At 37.5% G+C, this 19,275-nt stretch overlaps 4 protein-coding genes across 7 annotated transcripts; 3 read left to right on the top strand and 1 right to left on the bottom strand.

Annotated features, from left to right (window-relative positions):
* The first annotated feature begins 2,863 nt into the window (after positions 1-2,863).
* Positions 2,864-7,183, top strand: LOC107270233. 3 transcript variants are annotated; one of them, XM_015745065.2, is made up of 5 exons: positions 2,864-3,327; positions 3,404-3,499; positions 4,193-4,406; positions 4,510-4,810; positions 5,053-7,183. In XM_015745065.2, exons 2-5 carry the CDS (start codon positions 3,473-3,475, stop codon positions 6,608-6,610), a joined length of 2,100 nt encoding a protein of 699 aa, XP_015600551.1. In that variant the 5' UTR covers positions 2,864-3,327; positions 3,404-3,472; the 3' UTR covers positions 6,611-7,183. The 3 variants fall into 3 exon arrangements, with proteins under 3 accessions (XP_015600551.1, XP_024943341.1, XP_015600552.1); XM_025087573.1 differs by lacking the exon at positions 2,864-3,327 and adding an exon at positions 3,843-4,084 and having other exon boundaries at positions 4,174-4,406; XM_015745066.2 differs by lacking the exon at positions 2,864-3,327 and adding an exon at positions 3,843-4,084.
* An 11-nt stretch (positions 7,184-7,194) lies between these two features.
* Positions 7,195-9,549, bottom strand: LOC107270234 (dnaJ homolog shv). The gene is made up of 6 exons (XM_015745067.2): positions 9,440-9,549; positions 9,133-9,357; positions 8,539-8,926; positions 8,186-8,454; positions 7,824-8,110; positions 7,195-7,742 (listed from the first exon to the last, which is right to left on the bottom strand). The coding sequence occupies exons 2-6, from the start codon at positions 9,201-9,203 to the stop codon at positions 7,678-7,680; spliced, it is 1,080 nt and encodes a 359-aa protein (XP_015600553.1). The 5' UTR covers positions 9,204-9,357; positions 9,440-9,549; the 3' UTR covers positions 7,195-7,677.
* Positions 9,550-11,373: 1,824 nt separating this feature from the next.
* On the top strand, positions 11,374-13,182 carry LOC107270216 (activating signal cointegrator 1 complex subunit 1). Of its 2 annotated transcripts, none has more exons than XM_015745021.1 (6): positions 11,374-11,736; positions 11,817-11,926; positions 12,047-12,365; positions 12,424-12,587; positions 12,755-12,885; positions 12,956-13,182. In XM_015745021.1, the coding sequence occupies exons 1-6, from the start codon at positions 11,522-11,524 to the stop codon at positions 13,079-13,081; spliced, it is 1,065 nt and encodes a 354-aa protein (XP_015600507.1). In that variant the 5' UTR covers positions 11,374-11,521; the 3' UTR covers positions 13,082-13,182. The 2 variants fall into 2 exon arrangements, with proteins under 2 accessions (XP_015600507.1, XP_015600508.1); XM_015745022.1 differs by having other exon boundaries at positions 11,374-11,616.
* Positions 13,183-13,200: 18 nt separating this feature from the next.
* Positions 13,201-19,206, top strand: LOC107270211 (phosphorylated CTD-interacting factor 1). Its single transcript, XM_015745016.2, has 6 exons — positions 13,201-13,688; positions 14,073-14,370; positions 14,455-14,610; positions 14,695-14,846; positions 15,275-16,639; positions 16,710-19,206. The coding sequence occupies exons 2-6, from the start codon at positions 14,113-14,115 to the stop codon at positions 17,032-17,034; spliced, it is 2,256 nt and encodes a 751-aa protein (XP_015600502.1). The 5' UTR covers positions 13,201-13,688; positions 14,073-14,112; the 3' UTR covers positions 17,035-19,206.
* The last annotated feature ends 69 nt before the right edge of the window (positions 19,207-19,275 follow it).

A 19,275-nucleotide genomic window follows, 5' to 3' on the forward strand; every position in this document is an offset into this window, starting at 1 on the left:
GACTTTCACGGTGCGCATGGTAAATATACGTGCGATAGAGAGAGAGAGAGAGAGAGAGAGAGCACGAATGTCTGTATAAGATATATAAAGAAATGAATGGATAAGAAATAATAATGCACACCGTAGAAAGATATCTTCCCCGTTGTCGCGTTACTTTTTAAAACAAGTAAGCAGCACGAATGTCTGTATAAGATATATTGAGACTTTCACGGTGCGCATGGTAAATATACGTGCGATAGAGAGAGAGAGAGAGAGAGAGAGAGAGCACGAATGTCTGTATAAGATATATAAAGAAATGAATGGATAAGAAATAATAATGCACACCGTAGAAAGATATCTTCCCCGTTGTCGCGTTACTTTTTAAAACAAGTAAGCGAAATCATTTTTTGAACGAGAGAGCATCCATGATATTTGCCTGTACCATAAGAGTGCGCGAAGCATAAAGAGGACTATAGCTGTAAATATTAAAGAGATAAGGATCGCGTACGCGTATGCTAGTGAAAATCGGGTAGTGTCGTCATCTATTTGAGAAAATTGATGTACACATTGTAGCGTACTACCGTGAAAGGTGATTACGTTATAAATGGTAGCGTTTAAACGTATCAATATACATACATCATGAAAACATTCATGTATCGCGTATACCACGCCCTGATTGGCCGACTTCAGATGCAGTCGCAGCAGCTGCTGCAACAACCTGATCTCCTCTTTTTACACGTCTGACACGTTACACTCAAAATACACTATACATTTATCTCATAATCATACAGTGTACTTGTATACAGAAAAATTTACGCACGAAACCTCGTGCGCATATAAATACACATACGTGACAATTACGCAACATAAAACTACATGTCAGTCCTGTGAATATGATTGTGCTCCGCTCATTGTCCAAGAACTTGCTTACGGTTTTACGTTTCTGTACATATTGTATAATCCGTGTATAAATATAATTATATTAATTATATACGTACCACTATAGCCAAATACGTTACGAATCATTATATCTATATCACTTCAACAATAAACCATTATTATTGTGATGGCGAATAGTGATTTGGCTTTTTCCAGAATCAATCCTAACCTCCAAATCTTGTTATAGCTGTTAAGGGGCATTAGTTATACCGTACTGAGGGGGGAATATGAGTTTTCTACCTAGCCGGCCGTACAGTTTGGTACAAATTATACAAGAGGGAAGAGCTCTTGTTAACCAGGGTAAGTGTGAGTCCGGGCGCCTAGCGATATGCAACCCGCTAAACTGATTACTGGATCATTTATGTAGTTTCCTACTCAGCGGGCCATTTACGCATTTTGGTAAGACTGATAATTCATAAGGCTTACGATTATAGTAATACCGGATAGATTTACAAAATTCATAAACTATATATAAAGAGTGTATCAGGTAAGATGCACGTTTGCAGTTTACTATGAAACGGTGCACGATTTCAAAAATCAGACGCAAACCCGTACACGGTGACTAAAAGGTATGACCATGTTTTTTTTTTTTTTTTTTTTTTTTTTTTTTTTTTTTTTTTTTTTTTTTTTTTTTTTTTTTTTTTTTTTTTTTTTTTTTTTTTTTTTTTTTTTTTTTTTTTTTTTTTTTTTTTTTTTTTTTTTTTTTTTTTTTTTTAATACAAGTTGAAAGGTACATATTCCAATTTGCATTCCAAGTATTCCTCGCCATTGATTTTGGAATCTACATGTTCCTAGTTGTCACTTTTGCATCCTTAACAGCCTCAGGCACCGATCTACAACTTAAACTCGTACGACAGGTAAACAGGAGGGGATATTTCAATTTGAGTGCCACGCTCTATGATGGATACTTACAGGATTATTTAGTTGCCTCGATCGACAAATAACTTGTAATCCAAAAAAAAATTGAATTACAGTACTTTTTAGCCACCGTGTAGAGGTTTGCGTCTGCTTGAACGCGTATCACGAAACAACTGCGAATAACATATTCAGCGTGAAGCTGCTGCACGAAGTTAGCCGTTCCGCCCGTATCGGGGATTTGTCCAAAAATTACCAAATCTCGAACGCAAATATCTCAATTCTGTTTCTTGTTTCTCTGCGATTTTCGTATTTACCTTTATTCGATATAATTTAAAATGGTAAAGATCATTGATTTATTTTCAAACGGAAATTAAACAAACAATAATAATATGCGCAATAAAAAATATATTTAATGTTTGCCGCATCAGATTTTCGAAATCGTGCACCGTTTCATGGCAAATCAAAATACATATATATATATATATATATATCACAGGTTTTCTGATATACGAAATAAATAACGAGTATGAAGCATTGAGAAATTTTTCCATTAATCGAGTTATCAAAAAAAATCTGTTAAAAATTATAAAAAAGTCACAGGTTTTCTGATATACGAAATAAACGGAAATTAAACAAACAATAATAATATGCGCAATAAAAAATATATTTAATGTTTGCCGCATCAGATTTTCGAAATCGTGCACCGTTTCATGGCAAATCAAAATACATATATATATATATATATATATCACAGGTTTTCTGATATACGAAATAAATAACGAGTATGAAGCATTGAGAAATTTTTCCATTAATCGAGTTATCAAAAAAAATCTGTTAAAAATTATAAAAAAGTATCGAAAAATTCTGTGTAATTAAATAATGAATCCAGAATGCATAGAGCGCTCGAACAATGTGGTAATTGGTACCACGTTAAGAGTTCGTCTTACGACTAATCATCATTGACCTTGAAAAATTTCTGTAGCAGTACTATGGCAGCTATACTTATGCAAGCAGTTACAATGTTATCAGCAAGTCGATTATTAAAAGGAGCACAGATGTAGGTAGTTCAAGTCCACGAGTACGACTTATTACCAGCAACACGAAAGGTAGGAGGTAGCGCGTGCGCGTTGACGTACTTGTATCGACCAGACTCAAGTCGAGGGAAATGTACAAGTTTGCATCGTTCAGCCAGCGCCTTGTCGCTACACGCGACCTGTGCAGCCCGGGAAAAGGAATAGAATAAGTTACATATCTTTCAACACAGGTTTCGGAAATTAAAAATATTAAGTTTATTTTACGATTGGCAACGCGTAAAAGAAACAATTTCGCTTTACACGTTCTGCGTCTTATGCAGTGATGTACAAAGAATGTCTCGACCCGAAGACTGTATTCTGTCAATGGATATTTGGACCTGGTGGAAGTTTTGGCTAGAATAGTCCTATAAGAAGATTAATGAATCATGTGTACTGTCAGGTTAGAATGAAGTTTCGGTCACCTTGCACAAGGAGGTTGAGCGTTTAAAAATTTGTATTGCACAAAAAATATTCTAAGGTAACGATATAATTTAATTCATTAATTAACTTGTAGTATAGAACTAATCAGACGAATAAAACTTTCTGTTCATTAGATTGTATTACTTGATCAGTGGTTGTTTGGAATCAAAGAAAATCTTCGAGAATCACGAGATACTCGTGGCATGCGTGCAGATCGTCTTGACGACGAGGTAAAGATCTATGATCTATAATCAATCTGCATGATAAATCCAAAGAGAGAAAAGTATTTATTATTTCTGAAATTGTAACCGATTAATATAAATGTTTTGTCAGTAAAATCTGATATGGTGTTAATCTTTGTCTGGCATATGATTAATTCAGTTTTCATAAATTTTTGAAAATCAAACTTCCATAGAGATAGTCAGGTAAATTATTAAGGAGAAAAGGAAGATCCAAAGAACTGTCACTTTAAAGAAACCATAACTGATTGTTTCTTTATACACAATTTTAATAATTCAGATTCACTGCTATTTTCGAGAATTCTAATAACCAGACAGATTTTTTATTTATTAGCTTGTCATATGGAATTGATATCTATATTTACATTACTGATTACTCGGCTTGCGATAAATTCCGCCAGTTGTTACTGTTAAGTATACTGGTGGGGGTTGATCATGGTGGGAGCTACCTTTAACAAATAACGCAGTGGCATTTGCACCAAAGTATTATTACGGTCGTAAAGTCGATTAACGTGGTGCTAGTGGCGCGCACAAGTACCGCATCGATTCCGAGTACAGTAAAACATTTAGAATATGGTGAGAAACGCATTGATTAGCTAGGTTTAATAAATATTAAATAAATTAATTAAGTAAAATGGTGAAATAGTCAGAAACGTCTTGCATAGGGATTCTTGGTTTCGCCAGGTACTCCTCCGCGTGGCCAAGAAAACGTGGGAGCAGGATGATCCTCGCGAGAGAGATGGATCGGCATTCGAGATCACCAGCCCGAAGGGAGGTTCACGATTACGGAGATGGCTAATAGCAATACTGATATTTCTATTTGTGTCCCTTGTTGCAATCAATAGCTTCACTATCGATCAATTGAGAATCGCCCGTCTTGGACACGTTTCGAATCAAGGTTTAAAGAATTCTTGTATTGTAATGCATGGTACTATACGACACGTCGCACGTGGGTGCATATGCTGATACAATGACTGTTTATCTGCTCTATCACTTTGCAGATAATAACACTCAGCATTTTATGGGAGGTCCAAAGCTGAATCCAGCCACTGGCTATCTCGTTCGTAATAAAGGCTGCAGAATACCAGCACTCGACCCATTTGATCCTGCTATACGTCGCTACGTGCATAAAGAGAAGCCGATAGTTTGTGATTTTGGTAACAACTTGCCTCTCGTCGAATCCAACGACAGTCACATCTTTGTGAATCCAGAAGCACGTGGCTTTTATTACAATAAGGATGAGAGGGTGAAGTGTTGCTGGCGAGAATTTTGGCGGGAAGCGAATAACGACGAATCTGTGACGTAGGTACTCATAAATCAGCATGGAATTAAGATTTGAACATTTTAATTATCTTTCGCAACGTACAGAGCAACATTCGTTACGTTAAAGTTTATACTGTAATGGTACGCTGGTTCCAGTGATATTTTTATTTATCTTCAATAGTTGTTTACATTCCTTTTATTGCATATTGAATAGATTGTTTTTCATGTTTCAAGTTCATGACGCCATTGTGATTTTAGTGCATTTTTATGAATTCTCACAGATTCGCCAAGGACTGCAATTATTTCGAGGAATGGGCAATCGTCACTGCGGAATTCATTAAAGTAGAATGTACAAAGAAGAACGAGAAAATATATCGAGATTATCACGCATTCGTACCGCATAAGCCGCAAGTAGAATCAAGATGCCAAAAAAAATTAGACACAAGAAAAGATGTTTCTCCACTAAGTGTTCTCATAGTAGGGTTAGACTCAATATCGCGTATGAATTTTCATCGAATGATGCCAAAGACTGTAGAGGCACTACGTAAACTCGAGGCCGTAGAAATGTTGGGATACAACAAAGTCGGAGACAATACTTATCCGAATATCGTACCAGTATTATCAGGATTATCACAAGAGGAACTTGTTGGACGATGTTGGGACAATCGCAAAAAACCATTCGACGAGTGTCCTTTCCTCTGGAAGAATTTCAGTGCGTCGGGTTACCGTACCATTTTCGGTGAAGACGCCTGCGAAATGACGACTTTCAACTATCTGAAACCAGGCTTTAAGAAACAACCAACGGACTACTATCTGCGGCCATATTGCATCGCTGCCGAACATGACATCGGCAATACTCATAAGCTCAATGCAGATATCTGCCTCGGTACGAGAAAGAATTTTGATAATTTACTGAACTATACTAGGAAGGTGATTAACAGCTTCGCCGAAGATCCTTATTTCGCTTTTTTCTGGCAATCTAGTTTAACTCACGATTTCTTCAATTTTCCACAACTTGGCGACGAATCTTATCGGCAGTTCTTTGAGTATGTTGGACGCGACGATCTCCTTATGAATACAGCCCTTGTTATCATGAGTGATCACGGTATGAGATGGGGGGATTTTCGACAGACTTATCAAGGAAGACTAGAAGGTAGCTTACCGTTTGTGTTTTTGGTTCTACCAAAATGGTGGAGGAAACGCTTTCCCGTTGCTTGGGCGAATTTACATAGAAACACTAGAAGTTTGACGACACCGTTTGATCTTCACGAGACTCTTCTTGATATTCTTCATCCGGAGAATCTTCGCGAAATGAATCTGAAAAATCGTACGAATATCCTGGGGTCGTATAATGGTGAAAACATACCTCGTGGTATTAGTTGGTTCCTTCCGGTACCTGATCATAGGACCTGTACTACTGCCGGGATTCCTGGACACTGGTGCATGTGTCATGATAGCAGAAACGTCTCGCTCAATGATCCTGATCTCCAAGGAATTTTAGATTTCTTCCTTCAGGAGCTCAATCGGATGCTTGCTGATTATCGCCAATGTGCGGTGCTCAAATTAAAAAGCCTAATGGACGCTAAAGTGTGGACTGGTAAGATTGAAGCGGATGACAAAAAAGCACCTTGGACTGATTATACTATCAGTATACAAACATATCCAGGTGACGCAATTTTTGAGGGCAGTATACGAAATCGGTTTGACAATAGCAGTAACAGTAACAACAGTAGCAATACCAAGGAATTGTTGGGGTCTATAAGTAGACTGAATACGTATGGCAAACAGAGTGCCTGCGTCGATGATTTCAACATGCGCCTATATTGCTACTGCCTCTAAGCTGGCATCACATATCTCAGATATTACGCCCATGTGATATTTTATAATCTCTTCATTATCGTATACATATTGTCTCCTCTAATGTTTCAGCGTTGACTGAAGAGGTAAATAGACTGGACATCTTATGAGATATAATACAATGGGAGCCTGTGTGTCGCGGATAGCTATAAATAGACTTATCCCATTATAGATATATATTCTACATATCAGATATAGATACATATATGTATATTCTACATATCAGAATCGTGAGGCGCAGAATATAGGAACATCTATAGACTATTTATATTCAGTCGGCTAAATTTAAGAATACGCCTCCCTCTATTTATATATTATATATATATATATATATATATTTCGCAGCTAACTTGAAGAAGGCGTATTCTTAAGTTTTACCAAAGAGTAAACTTCGAGTTGCCGGTTTTCCTTGTTCTTTCTTTTTTAATCATGGGAAGCACGTGATGCATGTATGTGGAAATTAGAATTTGGAAGACAAACAAGATTAAAAATGTGGTCGCTTACTAATGGCTAAGTGAATTTTCGAAATAAATTACGGTACTCATATAGAAGTGATATGAGAAGAATCTGTATGTTTTTAATTTAATTCTTGTAAATATCTATATTTAGGCATTATAATGGACATTTAAAAACACCATCGCGTACAATACACAAACGTTTCAAATGCAAAACTCTTATGTTCGTTCAAACATTCGCACATCACCCATATTCCACGAGTAACTAATAGAATTCAATTTATGGTTTGTTCCCGGCTTCACTGCACGGTCTTAGCTCACGAAAAGTTGACGTATTATACGATGCTGCTGAAAGCCACCAGTACAGATATTCCGGGAGTATGTACGCGTTGTTCACACATTCAGGTTATGTGCCTCGAAGTTGCGTTTGACACAGAGTCACCAATCCAGTTGGTGAATACCACGTGCGGAAGTCGAAGATGCTCGATGGTTTTGTTCGATTAGAACATACACGATGAACACAGATAAAATTCATTACGATACACGCACTTTGCATTGTCATTCGTTTGATAAATCTCCTTTGTAAGCGGAAATCTACGCTCCACGTATACCATTATAAACCCTATTTACAGAACTTTGTTGGAATAATTGCTTAATTTCTGTGAACAGAAAAATAATGCATTTTGAGACTGGTACATTCTTTTGGATAGTCTCTCAAAATTGCTTAAGAATTGACTTACGCTCTTTTTCTTCTGGTGTGAATTCCTTGTCTGGGAATGCCACATCAATTGTTACATATAGTGTACCATGGAGATTGTTGTTATCATAATTAGGCATTCCCTCACCCTTTTTACGAATACGAGCTCCAGGTCGTGTTACATTATCCCTTTGAATTGTGATCGTACGACCATCTAAATGTGGTATATCAACAGTAAAGCCACTGAGCGCATCTTGCATTGATACAGTAACATTGGTATACAGATCATCCCCAATCCTTTCAAATACAGGATGTGGTAATGTGCGGATCCTACAGATTGTTATTTATTACATTATTTCTAAATCATTAAACATGATTTTATTACAGACTGTATTTAGGCCTTACTTGAGAATCAGATCACCAGGTTCCCCATCTAGATGTGGCTCTCCTTCTGCTGTAAATACAGTTTCTTGACCATCAACCATACCAGGTTCTACTTCCACCTCCAAAACACGTTCTTCATTCACTAGTTTAACATTTGGACACTCAGAACAAACAGACTGCTGGGTAACAGTAAACCTTCCATTGCCTAGATGTCTGGAAACCAATTCTTGTCGACAATTACATTTTCTAGTTCCTTTAGCTGCTTTTACTACTGGTTTATTTCTTGCTATCTAAAATTTAAAATAATCAAAGAAATTAAATTTTATATTTATAAAAAGTTAAAGTATTAGAAATAATATTAACTGAATAAGTACCTCTATGAAATGTCCATTATATAATTCTTCTAATGTTACATCTATATCCATGATTATGTTGGATCCTTTAGGAGTTTCATGTTGATGATGTTGTTGCTCTCCACCAAAGTGAAAACCAAAATCCCCAAAGAAGCTGGCAAATGGATCCATGTTGTTCATAGAGCCATCCTTTTTCAAACATTCTTCTCCACATTTATCATACATCTCTCTTTTCTCAGGATCAGAGAGCACTTCATATGCTGCTCCAAGATCTTGAAATTTCTGTACGGCATCAGGTTCATCCTTGTTTTTATCTGGATGAAGCTCCTTTGCTAATCGCCTGTATGCTTTTTTAATAGAATGAGTGCTAGCACTTTTGGATAATCCAAGAATAGCATAGAAATCTCGCCTAAAAAAATTCATCATATTAAATCGACCAATGGATTTTAATTCATAATCGACTGACTAAGCTTTTACACAATATAGGATCAACAAAGCTATTTGAGACCAAACAGTTAGAAGCATAATAGGGAATAATTATTATAATTATACGCAGTTTTAAAAAGAATATATGACATTCACACAAACAAATTTAAAAACATTCTCTAAACTTACTCAGCACCAGATAGAAGAGCGCATATCGTCAAATTAAGGAAAAATATCCACAAAACTCTAATCGTTGCCATCGTAGCAGACGTTTCTGCAAGCCCCGGGTTTTGGATCGTGGTTGACGATGATTGGTCCACAACAATGGAGGCTTAGTCATTGATTACGATTGTTCACGAGTCAGCAACATACTTATTCAAGAAAAGACACCTCCTGCCATCTGAATTATGAAACCTTATAAAGGTATGTTAACAGCTTTGACTCCTTATTGGCTAAAACTAATTATATAAACGTGCTGTCGACGCACACGGCTTACTTTTGAACACACCTATAGTGCTTAGGAGCACGTAAAAACGTTTGCACGAACGGACCTATAGTTTAGCCAGAGATGAGAAGGGAATTGTACAACGCTACGATTTTAGGCGATACCAAAATCATGGCGCTAAATCGTAGCGGCGAGTCCGGGAGTAGGATTTTGTGATCATCAAGTCCGTCGACAATGCATATCCCGTCGTAGCCGAGCTGAACGTGATCACGAACGTGTAGCCTGGCCGGCAGAGGTACTCCGGAACTTACCGTTGGTTCTCAGAGCAACCCTTAGAATGAGGCCGCTCATCAGATATTGCTTAAATATGTATTTATGCTTAATTCGATGAACTGCCTAGTTGTAAGGGTTTCTCTGAGCAGAGATAAGCAGGGAGATGTACAACACTCCAGTTTTCAGCGGTACCAAAATCATGCCGCTAAATCGTAGCGGCAAGTCTGGAAGTAGGATTCTGTGATCATCGCTTCGTCGACAATGCAAATCCCGTCGTTGCCGAGCTAAACGTGAACACGAACGCGTAGCTTGGCGGGCAGAGGTTCTCCGCTACTCACCGCTGGTACCCAAAGCAACTCTCAGAACGAGCCTGGGAAATATAGAACTTCTCAAGAATTATTGAAAAAGCTTATTGTTGAAATATTTTTAAGACATTTTTAAGAAAGTGCCAACTTGACACCCGTGTAGCACCTCAATTTTTACTAAATATTATTGGACCTTGATTTACTTTCAAAATTTATTCAAAATATAAAATTGAAGCTAAATAAAAATCTCGCAGAATATACGGAGTAGATCAAATTTGAATTGAAATTGTAGAATATCGAAAATAAATTACATTCAAATTGAAATATTAATAAATTAAGTGTTTGTAACATTAAAAGAATTAATTAAATCAATAAATTAAAATATTAACACTCAGAAATCGGAAATTCAGGCCAAACATATTTAGAAATTACTGGAAGTTGCCCAAAATTGTATGCGCGCAAATTCGTCGCGGCAGGACTCTGGGAGTGGGAGATGGCGGAGAGTGGGGGTGAGCGCTGGAGGCAGCGCCCGGACTCCGAGCGCTCATTCTTCCTCGAGCCCTTCTCGGTCTTCTATACTGGTCTCTTGGAATCATTACTCTTATTCATTTTCAACATTCTTCTCTTTCTATATTTATTTCTTCTTTACATTCATATTTCTTTATCTGTCATTCTTTACTTTGTAATTTATCTCTTTCTTTATTTCTTCTCTACTTTTATATTCCTTACTTTTCTACTTCTTAACTTCTTTATTTCTATCTTCCCTTCTGTCTTCTCGTTTCATTCTATTCCCTCTCACTTTCCATTGTGCTTGTTTTACTTGTCCTATTCCTTTGGTCGGGTCGAGCATATTAATTCAAGTAGTCATATAAGAGTAGTCACCCTGTTAGTGCAGCTAGACTTAAGACCATGGTGTCGGGGGTTGCCCTTCCGCCTCATCCGCTGAGCTTGCTCAGTGGGTCGGGCCCAAGTTGTGGCCGCAACAGGACCTTATGGGTCTCCCGACGGGGGCCTTGAGCCCCCTTAGGGTATCTACGGCCATGGTCTTTCGTATAGTGAATCTAGCCAGGTGTCTAGCTCTCGCGTATTTAGTATCTAAAAACACTCCAACATGTCGTTGACCCTTGGGCACTTGTGTGGGTAGAGACGATCCTATGTGTCGGTGGGGAGGTCGGAGGGGTAGTCCGTTGACTCTGGGTAATTCTTGAGAAGTTCTATATTTCCCGGGCTCGTTCTAAGAGTTGCTTTAGGAACCAGCGGTGAGTAGCGGAGAACCTCTGCCCGCCAAGCTACGCGTTTGTGTTCAAGTTTAGCTCGACAACGACGGAATATGCTTTATCGACGGAGGAGATGATTACAAAATCCTACTTCCAGATTCGCCGCTTCTATTCAGCACCATGAGTTTGATATTGCCTAAAATCATAGCGTTGTGCATCTCCCTACTCATCTTTGTCTATACTTTGCAAGGATACCATACGTAATACGTAATTTTGGTTGGATATGTGAGAAATGAGAAACTTGTTTCTCTATTTGCATTTATCCTTCACAAGTAGAAATGGATGTAACTGAGCCCAAGATTGTCTTTGTTGAGGGCCGACGATATCGGGTGTTTGAAAGTGAGGCGTGGTCGAAGGATCGTGGACGATCTACGTATGATGAAGAATCTTATGAGCCTGGTGATGATAGCGTTATTGATGAATGTAATGACGAGCAGATTGTCATAGTACCGACATCAGATGGACATTTTAAACATGAGTTTTACGTGCCCAAGTCAATAACATTATTATTTTTCGTCAAATTTTCTTTTGATGTCATGTAACTGAAAATGTTTTTTATCGTTTTTTTTTCAGACCCTATTTCCCATTTATCATTGGTGTGAAACATGCGACGCGCAAAAAGTTTGAATCTGATACTGCAACTTCTATATCAATACCAAAACTGGGTTATGATGGAAATATAGGTAAAAGGTTAAAATTACTTTATAAATTTTAAAAATTACGAATGTATTAAAACTAATTTGAGAAGTTCAACGATATTTTACGAATGAATGAATATCACTCGTTGGTTTTGAAATTTACAGTAATAAGAGGTCGCAGTCGACGGGGAATCATCAGCGCGAGAAGACGAATCGATCTTTTAATAGAATCAAGCACAAAATCATTGCCTGTAACCCATTTCTTGTCAATACCAATGTTTGGGGATTCCATACGTCAGAACTTCAATGCTTTCAAGGAAGATGTTCTTAGGAATAGTAAAACAAATGCAGTAGGGGTGGATGAGGATATTTTTCAACGGCCGCATTTATTGCATCTTACTTTAGTCTGTCTCATTCTGTTGGATGAAAAGGAACATAAACAAGCAATTGAAACATTTAACGCATGTGAGACAGAAATTGTTAGGTATGCAAATTCTATACATGCAGCACTTAAATGCCAACTAACAATTCTTTGATCTTAGACCTTTCCTCCGTGAAAATGGACCGATTTCCATCAAGTTACAAGGAGTTGAATGTATGAATGACGATCCGTCTGATGTAAACGTTTTATATACAAAAATACAAACAAAAGATGACAATCTGAACAAATTAGTTGATGAAATTTATGAATATTTTTATCAGACAGGTAAAGTATATGAAAAGTGTAAAAATAGAATCGTTAATAAATCTTAGGTTAACACGATCACGCCGGCGTGTACCACTGGCGGCTCACGGCTAGTTCAAGTACTTTATTAAAAAAATGCGCCGGCGTGAACGTATTAAAATTTTTCATTATAATATTACTGTTTATAGGGTTAACACGCAGGGAATACAAAACTATTAAACTTCATATGACTATAATGAATTCAGCATTCAAATTTAAAGGTGAAACACAACCAAGTTACAAGAAGCGAAAATCGTTTGATGCAACTGAGATCATAAAGGTGGTAATATTTTTTGTTTTTTAAGATTATTGAAAAAAAGAAAATTGCCTACAAAATTGTCGTATTTCAGGCTCACAAAGATACATATTTTGGTGAAGTTAATTTAGAAAGCATTCATCTTTCACAACGTGGCACATCAACTGAGGATCATTACTATCGAGCGAGTGCCGAGATGAATCTCAAAGACTGTTACTGATCTATGCACAGACATAATTTTTGTAATTTCGCTATAGTATACAGTTATACATACATTAGTTTCAATGTAAAATAACTTACAATAAATTCCGCAAAGATTAACATGTTCGATCATCCCCACTAAAGTACCATTAAAAATGTTTTGATTGAATAAACTAATAATCTGATATACACATATAGAATAGTATATATTTTAATAGCGAGAATATTTTAATTAAAAAAAAATTATTGACAAATAGAAATAGTATAATATTGATTTGGCTATGTGTGTCTCACAGGGTTTGTTATTTCATGCATTCCGAATTATATTGTAATAAAATTAGAATGTTGGACCACAAGGGACCGATCACTGTTAGTTGCATTGGCTGCTACTAGAGTTCCCTGAAAGACCACGTACGTGACTACATACTGCGCATGCGCTTCTTCGAGTGGCGCCTACAAGCAACATAAGTGGGAGAATAGTAGCGCTTCGCTTTTCCATCCTCACAATCAGTTGCAAGCAAATGGCGTCGTACAGGTGGAGATCGTTGCGTCAAACTTCCAAAATCATGAATGAACACTAAGTTTTATGATGAATTTGAACTAAAGTAAAGAGGACTTCAATCGCGGTAAGTCTCTTTGATCCTTTGAACATATTATATACATTGTATCTATACAATTTTCTACGTACAATGACGATTTTTAAGTTGTGTCATTAGTTTGTAAACAAACACGGTACCAACAAAGTGCTGTCATAGAATTTTCCAAACTTTCCGTATACATTTGCATCAGACTCAAAGCAAATATAATTTCTTTTATACGGATACATTGAATGTAATATTTGTTTGTAGCAACTATAATTAAGATATTCATATAATCATGTGTAACTTGTTCCTAAACAGTAGCATGTACTTCCTTAAATTGCTTTTAATGATTTATCACACATTTTCTTCACTAATTTTGTAATTGAAGAAGTGTTATATATTATTATTTACTTTTTAATATTGTTTCAGTGTACGAGTAACGTATCGCGATAAAAATCTTGTCTGAACAATGAATGAAGTGAGTGGGGGGAAACAAGAAATGGCAAGTACCTCAGCTTGGGAAACATTGTCAGGACAATCTGTTCCATCACTTCCCGCTATGCACCATCATCATCAGTCTCTTCAGCAGGAATCAAACCCTCCAGTTACGCAAGTGATAGTTCCTACACCAGTGAAGCTGCAAGCACCCGTACTACCACCTCCACAAAATGTCGTGGACCATTGTACACAGCTTGCTCATATTCAACAGCCATCCTTACTTCCTCAGGTAAAAAGAAATTTTTATTTCTACGAAAAATTAAACAGAAGGTGTGTTATAATGAGAATTATATTGTTATATGTATATATTTAGGTCCCAAACCCTGGAGGTTTCGCAGAACCTGAACTTTCACCAGAATTACAGCAACAAGGTTGGAAAAAATTTTGGAGTAAGCGGGAGAATAGGCCTTATTTCTGGAATAAATTGACTGGAGAATCTTTGTGGGTTGTACCTTCTCTAAAACCACAGGTGCTTACCATAGTTACGATAAAGTACAATTTTTGTTATCTGTGATATGAGTATATAACGTTAAAATTTTTCTTATTTTTTCAGTTTGATCCCATTACGGATCCACTTGGTATTTGCGGCGTAGTACCTATCCCGGGGAATGGACCTATACCTCCAGGTACGCCTGGAGGTACGTTAAAACGTCGCGCATCCGAGGACGGAAATACAGTTCCACCAGCTAAAAAATTTGTACTAGCGTACGTATATATAATTTGTAATCGTCTTTATGGTATATTTTATCACAGTAATCCAAGTTAACTAATTAAAATAAATAAACATAATTAATCGCATTAATTAACACTAGAGCTTCCAAATATTTCGCAAGAAACGTTAGGCGTGCAGGCTTCCTCATTAAATTGCACCTTTACTATATTAAAAACGGAAGTATTCTATATTTGTAAATTTTACATTTTATTACACAATTTCATTTTTTTTTTCACACAACGATTCAACAGTTAGTCCAATATCAGTATCAAAGGTACACACGCGCATATGTGACCTCCATTTGCTTAATGGTACATTCACAACACATTTGCTGTATAGTCCTACTTTGCCCCACTTGAAACCTGTAAGACTTAGAAAAATCTTTAAAAACTTGATAAGTTTTTCTTGTATGGACCAACAGGGGGCCGTGGGATTTGGAGATACCAACAAATGTAATTATCTACGAAAGAGCGCCGTCGAATTTACCTCACGTCCACCCTGAAGCAGAGGCTCTAAGATGCGGTCTACTTGCCAAGTTACGACAATGCTACCAAGAACTATGCCATACTCGAGAGTCGATTGATGCTCCAAAGGATTCGTTCAATCGTTGGCTAATGGAACGCAAAGTAATAGACTGCGGTTCCGATCCGCTCCTTCCAAGCCAATGCTTCCCAGAGATCTCCATGTCCATGTATCGGGAGATTATGAACGATATTCCCATAAAGCTGGTCAGACCAAAATTTACGGGCGATGCCAGGAAGCAGCTCTCGCGCTACGCCGAGGCAGCTAAAAAGATGATTGAATCTCGTGCAGCTTCTTCTGAGAGCAGAAAAGTCGTCAAGTGGAATGCAGAAGACACATTTCAGTGGCTGAGGCGGACAGTGGGTGCAACATTTGACGACTTTCAGGATAGATTGGCTCATCTGAAACGACAGTGTCAGCCTCATCTTACAGAAACTGTTAAAGTTAGCGTAGAGGGTATCTGCCTTAAGATCTACCACCTTTCTACAGAATACGCGAAGAAGGTGAAAGATAAAAATAATCAGATCCTCAAGGATAATGGACTGGGGGATGTCATACCATTGGGAGGTCCTGCCAGTACTCAACGTAAAGTATGGTGCTATCCTGTGCAGTTCTCTTTACCAGGACCTCGACTTCCTCAGATTGACTATCTCCCTGAAAGGGAGCAGACTATGCTGCGCTTCCACGGCGACGCAATGTGCATCAATAATGTTCACCTGACAAAGCTGGAACACCTCTACAGGTACAACTGTTTTGATGACAAGAAATTCGAAATGTTCCTGCCACGAGTTTGGTGTATGCTCAAGCGTTATCAGACCTATCTCGGTATAAACGAAGGTCAAGCAACTCAAATGGCACTACCTGTAACCGTCTTCGAATGTCTTCAACGATCATTCGGCGTGACCTTCGAATGCTTTGCCTCGCCCCTCAATTGCTACTTCCGGCAGTACTGCTCAGCATTTGCTGATACGGATTCTTATTTCGGATCACGTGGACCCTTTCTTGACTTCAGGCCGGTTAGTGGATCCTTTCAAGCTAATCCGCCTTACTGTGAGGAATTAATGGAAGCAATGGTGAATCATTTTGAGAGACTTCTTTCTGATTCTGCGGAACCCCTTTCCTTCGTCGTCTTTCTCCCGGAATGGAGAGATCCAGCACCTAATGCCTTAATCAAGCTAGAAGGCAGTCACTTCAAACGCAAACAAGTAGTAGTACCTGCGATGGAGCACGAGTACAGACATGGCTTCCAGCACGTCTTACCAAAGTACGCTTTTACCATTTTTTTTACTCAAAAACTTAATCCACCTTAATTATCCTAACACATTTCTCTACAGAGGTGAAGTAAACATACGTGCTGCTCATGGAACTTTAGTCGTCTGGTTACAAAATGCAGCTGGTACAGCTCGGTGGGGACCTACCGAGGAACGGGTCGAAGCACTACTGGAGGCTTGGCGACCTGGAAGAGAACGAGAGCGAGACAGGCAAGAACTCTTGTCTCCGCCGAGGCAAACACATCAACCAATACCGGCTACTCCGATTCAGGTACCGTCTGCACCGCCGACAACACCCACTGGTGCACCCCTCGTACCTTCTACATCTCCTGTTTCGAGTAACTCAACTTTATCCACGCTTTCGACACTTTCTTCCCATCCGATGTAGGTACGACGACTAAGGGAGGAAAAAGATTATATGAACGAGAATAATACGTATGGTACATAGAGAATCCTCTAGTACATTGCCAAGAGGAAGGTTTAATACTACTTGTTATTGTAACGAGAGTCGCGAAACAAATATGTATCTATTATATAGGTATCAAAAGAAGTACGTTGTGTTTAGTCTGTATCCTTCGAAGAGTCCGATGTTGTGTGACAGAGTGTTTATTGTTGCCGATCATTACGTCGGCCTTTTCTAAGCACGTGGACTATCCCCATAGTGGATATTCTTGCCATGCAAGCTGAACATATGAAATTAGCACGAAAATTTTCGGGACAAAAAATTAAATAAAAGTAGCACATAGACAAATCGGAAGAGGATAAGTTTAAAAAAGATTAGAATATGTTTAGAAACTAAAAGAAATATCTTACAGATACTAGAATTCATTTAAATCGGTCGCTTCGTTATTCTAATTCATTTCTTCTTTTTGTTTTGCTCTTCCAATTTTTTTATGGCCGCATTTGAAATTGATCATTGTTCAGTACATAATTTGCTTATGTAACATTTTTTGAATTTTTTTTCTGTTTATGTATTACATGCACGTATGCATACTATGAAATGAAGCTGACTACGCGATCAGATAAATTTGATTGAACTTCCAAAAAATTAGTTTAGAGTAGTGTTACTATTAACTCATTTCATTGAAAAGGAAAGAACAGAGGAGCAAAGCGCACAATCGCCATGAAAAGATATTTGAGACGTAAATTTTATAGAATATTGCTCAAGCAGAGAGATATTGTTTTACACGATGACACGCACCCGAATAATCATTATTATCATTGATAAAGAAGGATCCCATACGGGAAAAAGTTTTTTTTCTTTTCGTGTCAAGCATATCTACCGAGGGGTACTGCAATGTATCTTCTACTATAAAGGAAAAGAAATGGCACTGTAAAAATAAAAGCATATCAATTAAGTGAACGCGGAATACATTAGCCTCCTTACTTCCAAAAGATATGATAGTGAGTCAAAATCATCCAAATAGTCTTAAAGATTCGTTTTTTCGCTTTATTCGAAATAATAACGATTCATGCGCATTAGAACTTGAGGCAAATTAGTGGATTTACATTGACTGTTTCTTTTCCCTATATTTTTTTCTGTATTGGAAATACAATGCTTTGTTTTTTTTTGTATTCCCAGTAAATTAATACATGCTTAATGCTTTGTTCTTTTTGCGTTGCTGGTAAGTCGATTTCTTTGAATGTTTAACTCCATAGAGCTCGGATTAACTTGTACGTCTCATAGATTTTGTACATTTTTATTGGTAGTGTACTCTGTATATAGATATACATATATGATATATATCTTTCTAGCGATCCCAAGTTTAACAATATATTTATGCTTATACGATCGGTAGCGAGTAAGACAATACGTGAAATGTAATTTTAGGTTCTAATTGTAAGTGTAACAGCGTTAGTTGTTTTGTATGATGAGAATGTTTCACGCGCATTTGATGGTGGAGTTTAGCATGAGCAAGAGTTTGACTTGAGCTCCGATCGTGACTTCTTGTTTGGTAGATATCATATTGGTGCGATTTAATTATAATCGAGACGAGATTATTTATCCCTTGGAATTAAATGATACATCCTCGGGCACCCTCGAGCGAAATAAAAATAGAAGCTCATCCGAGAAATGCTATGGAACTTCGTTTAATTTCAGCGGAAAATCTTGAGTGCATATTACACTGTAAACAACGAGGAAAATGATTACCCAGACGGCTATGCAAATGCCGGATGTCCTAGAGTATATAAAATACGTTACGTTGAGAATTACGTTGTGCAATGTTTTTAATATTTTAATTCGAGAAATGAACGACGTGAGCTACGAATTGTAAAAATCGTAGCCATTACGGTGACTCATAGAGTCCTATTGTCTTTCAATTCCTAATACGTAAACAATAATGTAATGGCACTTTCGTCGAATGGTGTATCAAAAAAAAAGTGCCTCAGCCGATGTTCGCGGGTAAGACATTTTTCTCGTCGATCACCATTTTTAACCTTTGTCAAAGATTTATACTTCTACAAGATCTGGATATTCATTTTTATGAAAATTTTAAGTTTTTCTCACTCTCAGCAGCTGTACAAACGCTAAGTGTATACATGAGAAAATTGTTGTTGACACCAGTGTCTTATCTTTTTCTCCTCTCCTCTTTAGAAGACTCGAGGCTTTTGGATTTTTCGAATTTCT

Source organism: Cephus cinctus, unplaced genomic scaffold (assembly GCF_000341935.2).
Source record: "Cephus cinctus unplaced genomic scaffold, Ccin1 Ccin1_scaffold0709, whole genome shotgun sequence".
Taxonomy (NCBI): Eukaryota; Metazoa; Arthropoda; class Insecta; order Hymenoptera; family Cephidae; genus Cephus; species Cephus cinctus.

Excerpts from the sequence above, each read along its gene's own strand:
- LOC107270216 (XM_015745021.1), top strand. The coding sequence starts at position 11,522 with ATGGATGTAACTGAGCCCAAGATTGTCTTTGTTGAGGGCCGACGATAT. Across the intron at positions 12,588-12,754 it reads TGAATATTTTTATCAGACAG|GGTTAACACGCAGGGAATAC; the intron begins GTAAAGTATATG and ends TACTGTTTATAG. Across the intron at positions 12,886-12,955 it reads ATGCAACTGAGATCATAAAG|GCTCACAAAGATACATATTT; the intron begins GTGGTAATATTT and ends GTCGTATTTCAG.
- LOC107270233 (XM_015745065.2), top strand. The coding sequence starts at position 3,473 with ATGCGTGCAGATCGTCTTGACGACGAG. Across the intron at positions 4,407-4,509 it reads TGGACACGTTTCGAATCAAG|ATAATAACACTCAGCATTTT; the intron begins GTTTAAAGAATT and ends ATCACTTTGCAG. Across the intron at positions 4,811-5,052 it reads AATAACGACGAATCTGTGAC|ATTCGCCAAGGACTGCAATT; the intron begins GTAGGTACTCAT and ends GAATTCTCACAG.
- LOC107270211 (XM_015745016.2), top strand. The coding sequence starts at position 14,113 with ATGAATGAAGTGAGTGGGGGGAAACAAGAAATGGCAAGTACCTCAGCT. Across the intron at positions 14,371-14,454 it reads AGCCATCCTTACTTCCTCAG|GTCCCAAACCCTGGAGGTTT; the intron begins GTAAAAAGAAAT and ends GTATATATTTAG. Across the intron at positions 14,847-15,274 it reads GCTAAAAAATTTGTACTAGC|GGGGCCGTGGGATTTGGAGA; the intron begins GTACGTATATAT and ends ATGGACCAACAG.
- LOC107270234 (XM_015745067.2), bottom strand. The coding sequence starts at position 9,203 with ATGGCAACGATTAGAGTTTTGTGGATATTTTTCCTTAATTTGACGATA. Across the intron at positions 8,455-8,538 it reads ATAATGGACATTTCATAGAG|ATAGCAAGAAATAAACCAGT; the intron begins GTACTTATTCAG and ends TTTAAATTTTAG. Across the intron at positions 8,111-8,185 it reads CCTGGTGATCTGATTCTCAA|GATCCGCACATTACCACATC; the intron begins GTAAGGCCTAAA and ends AACAATCTGTAG.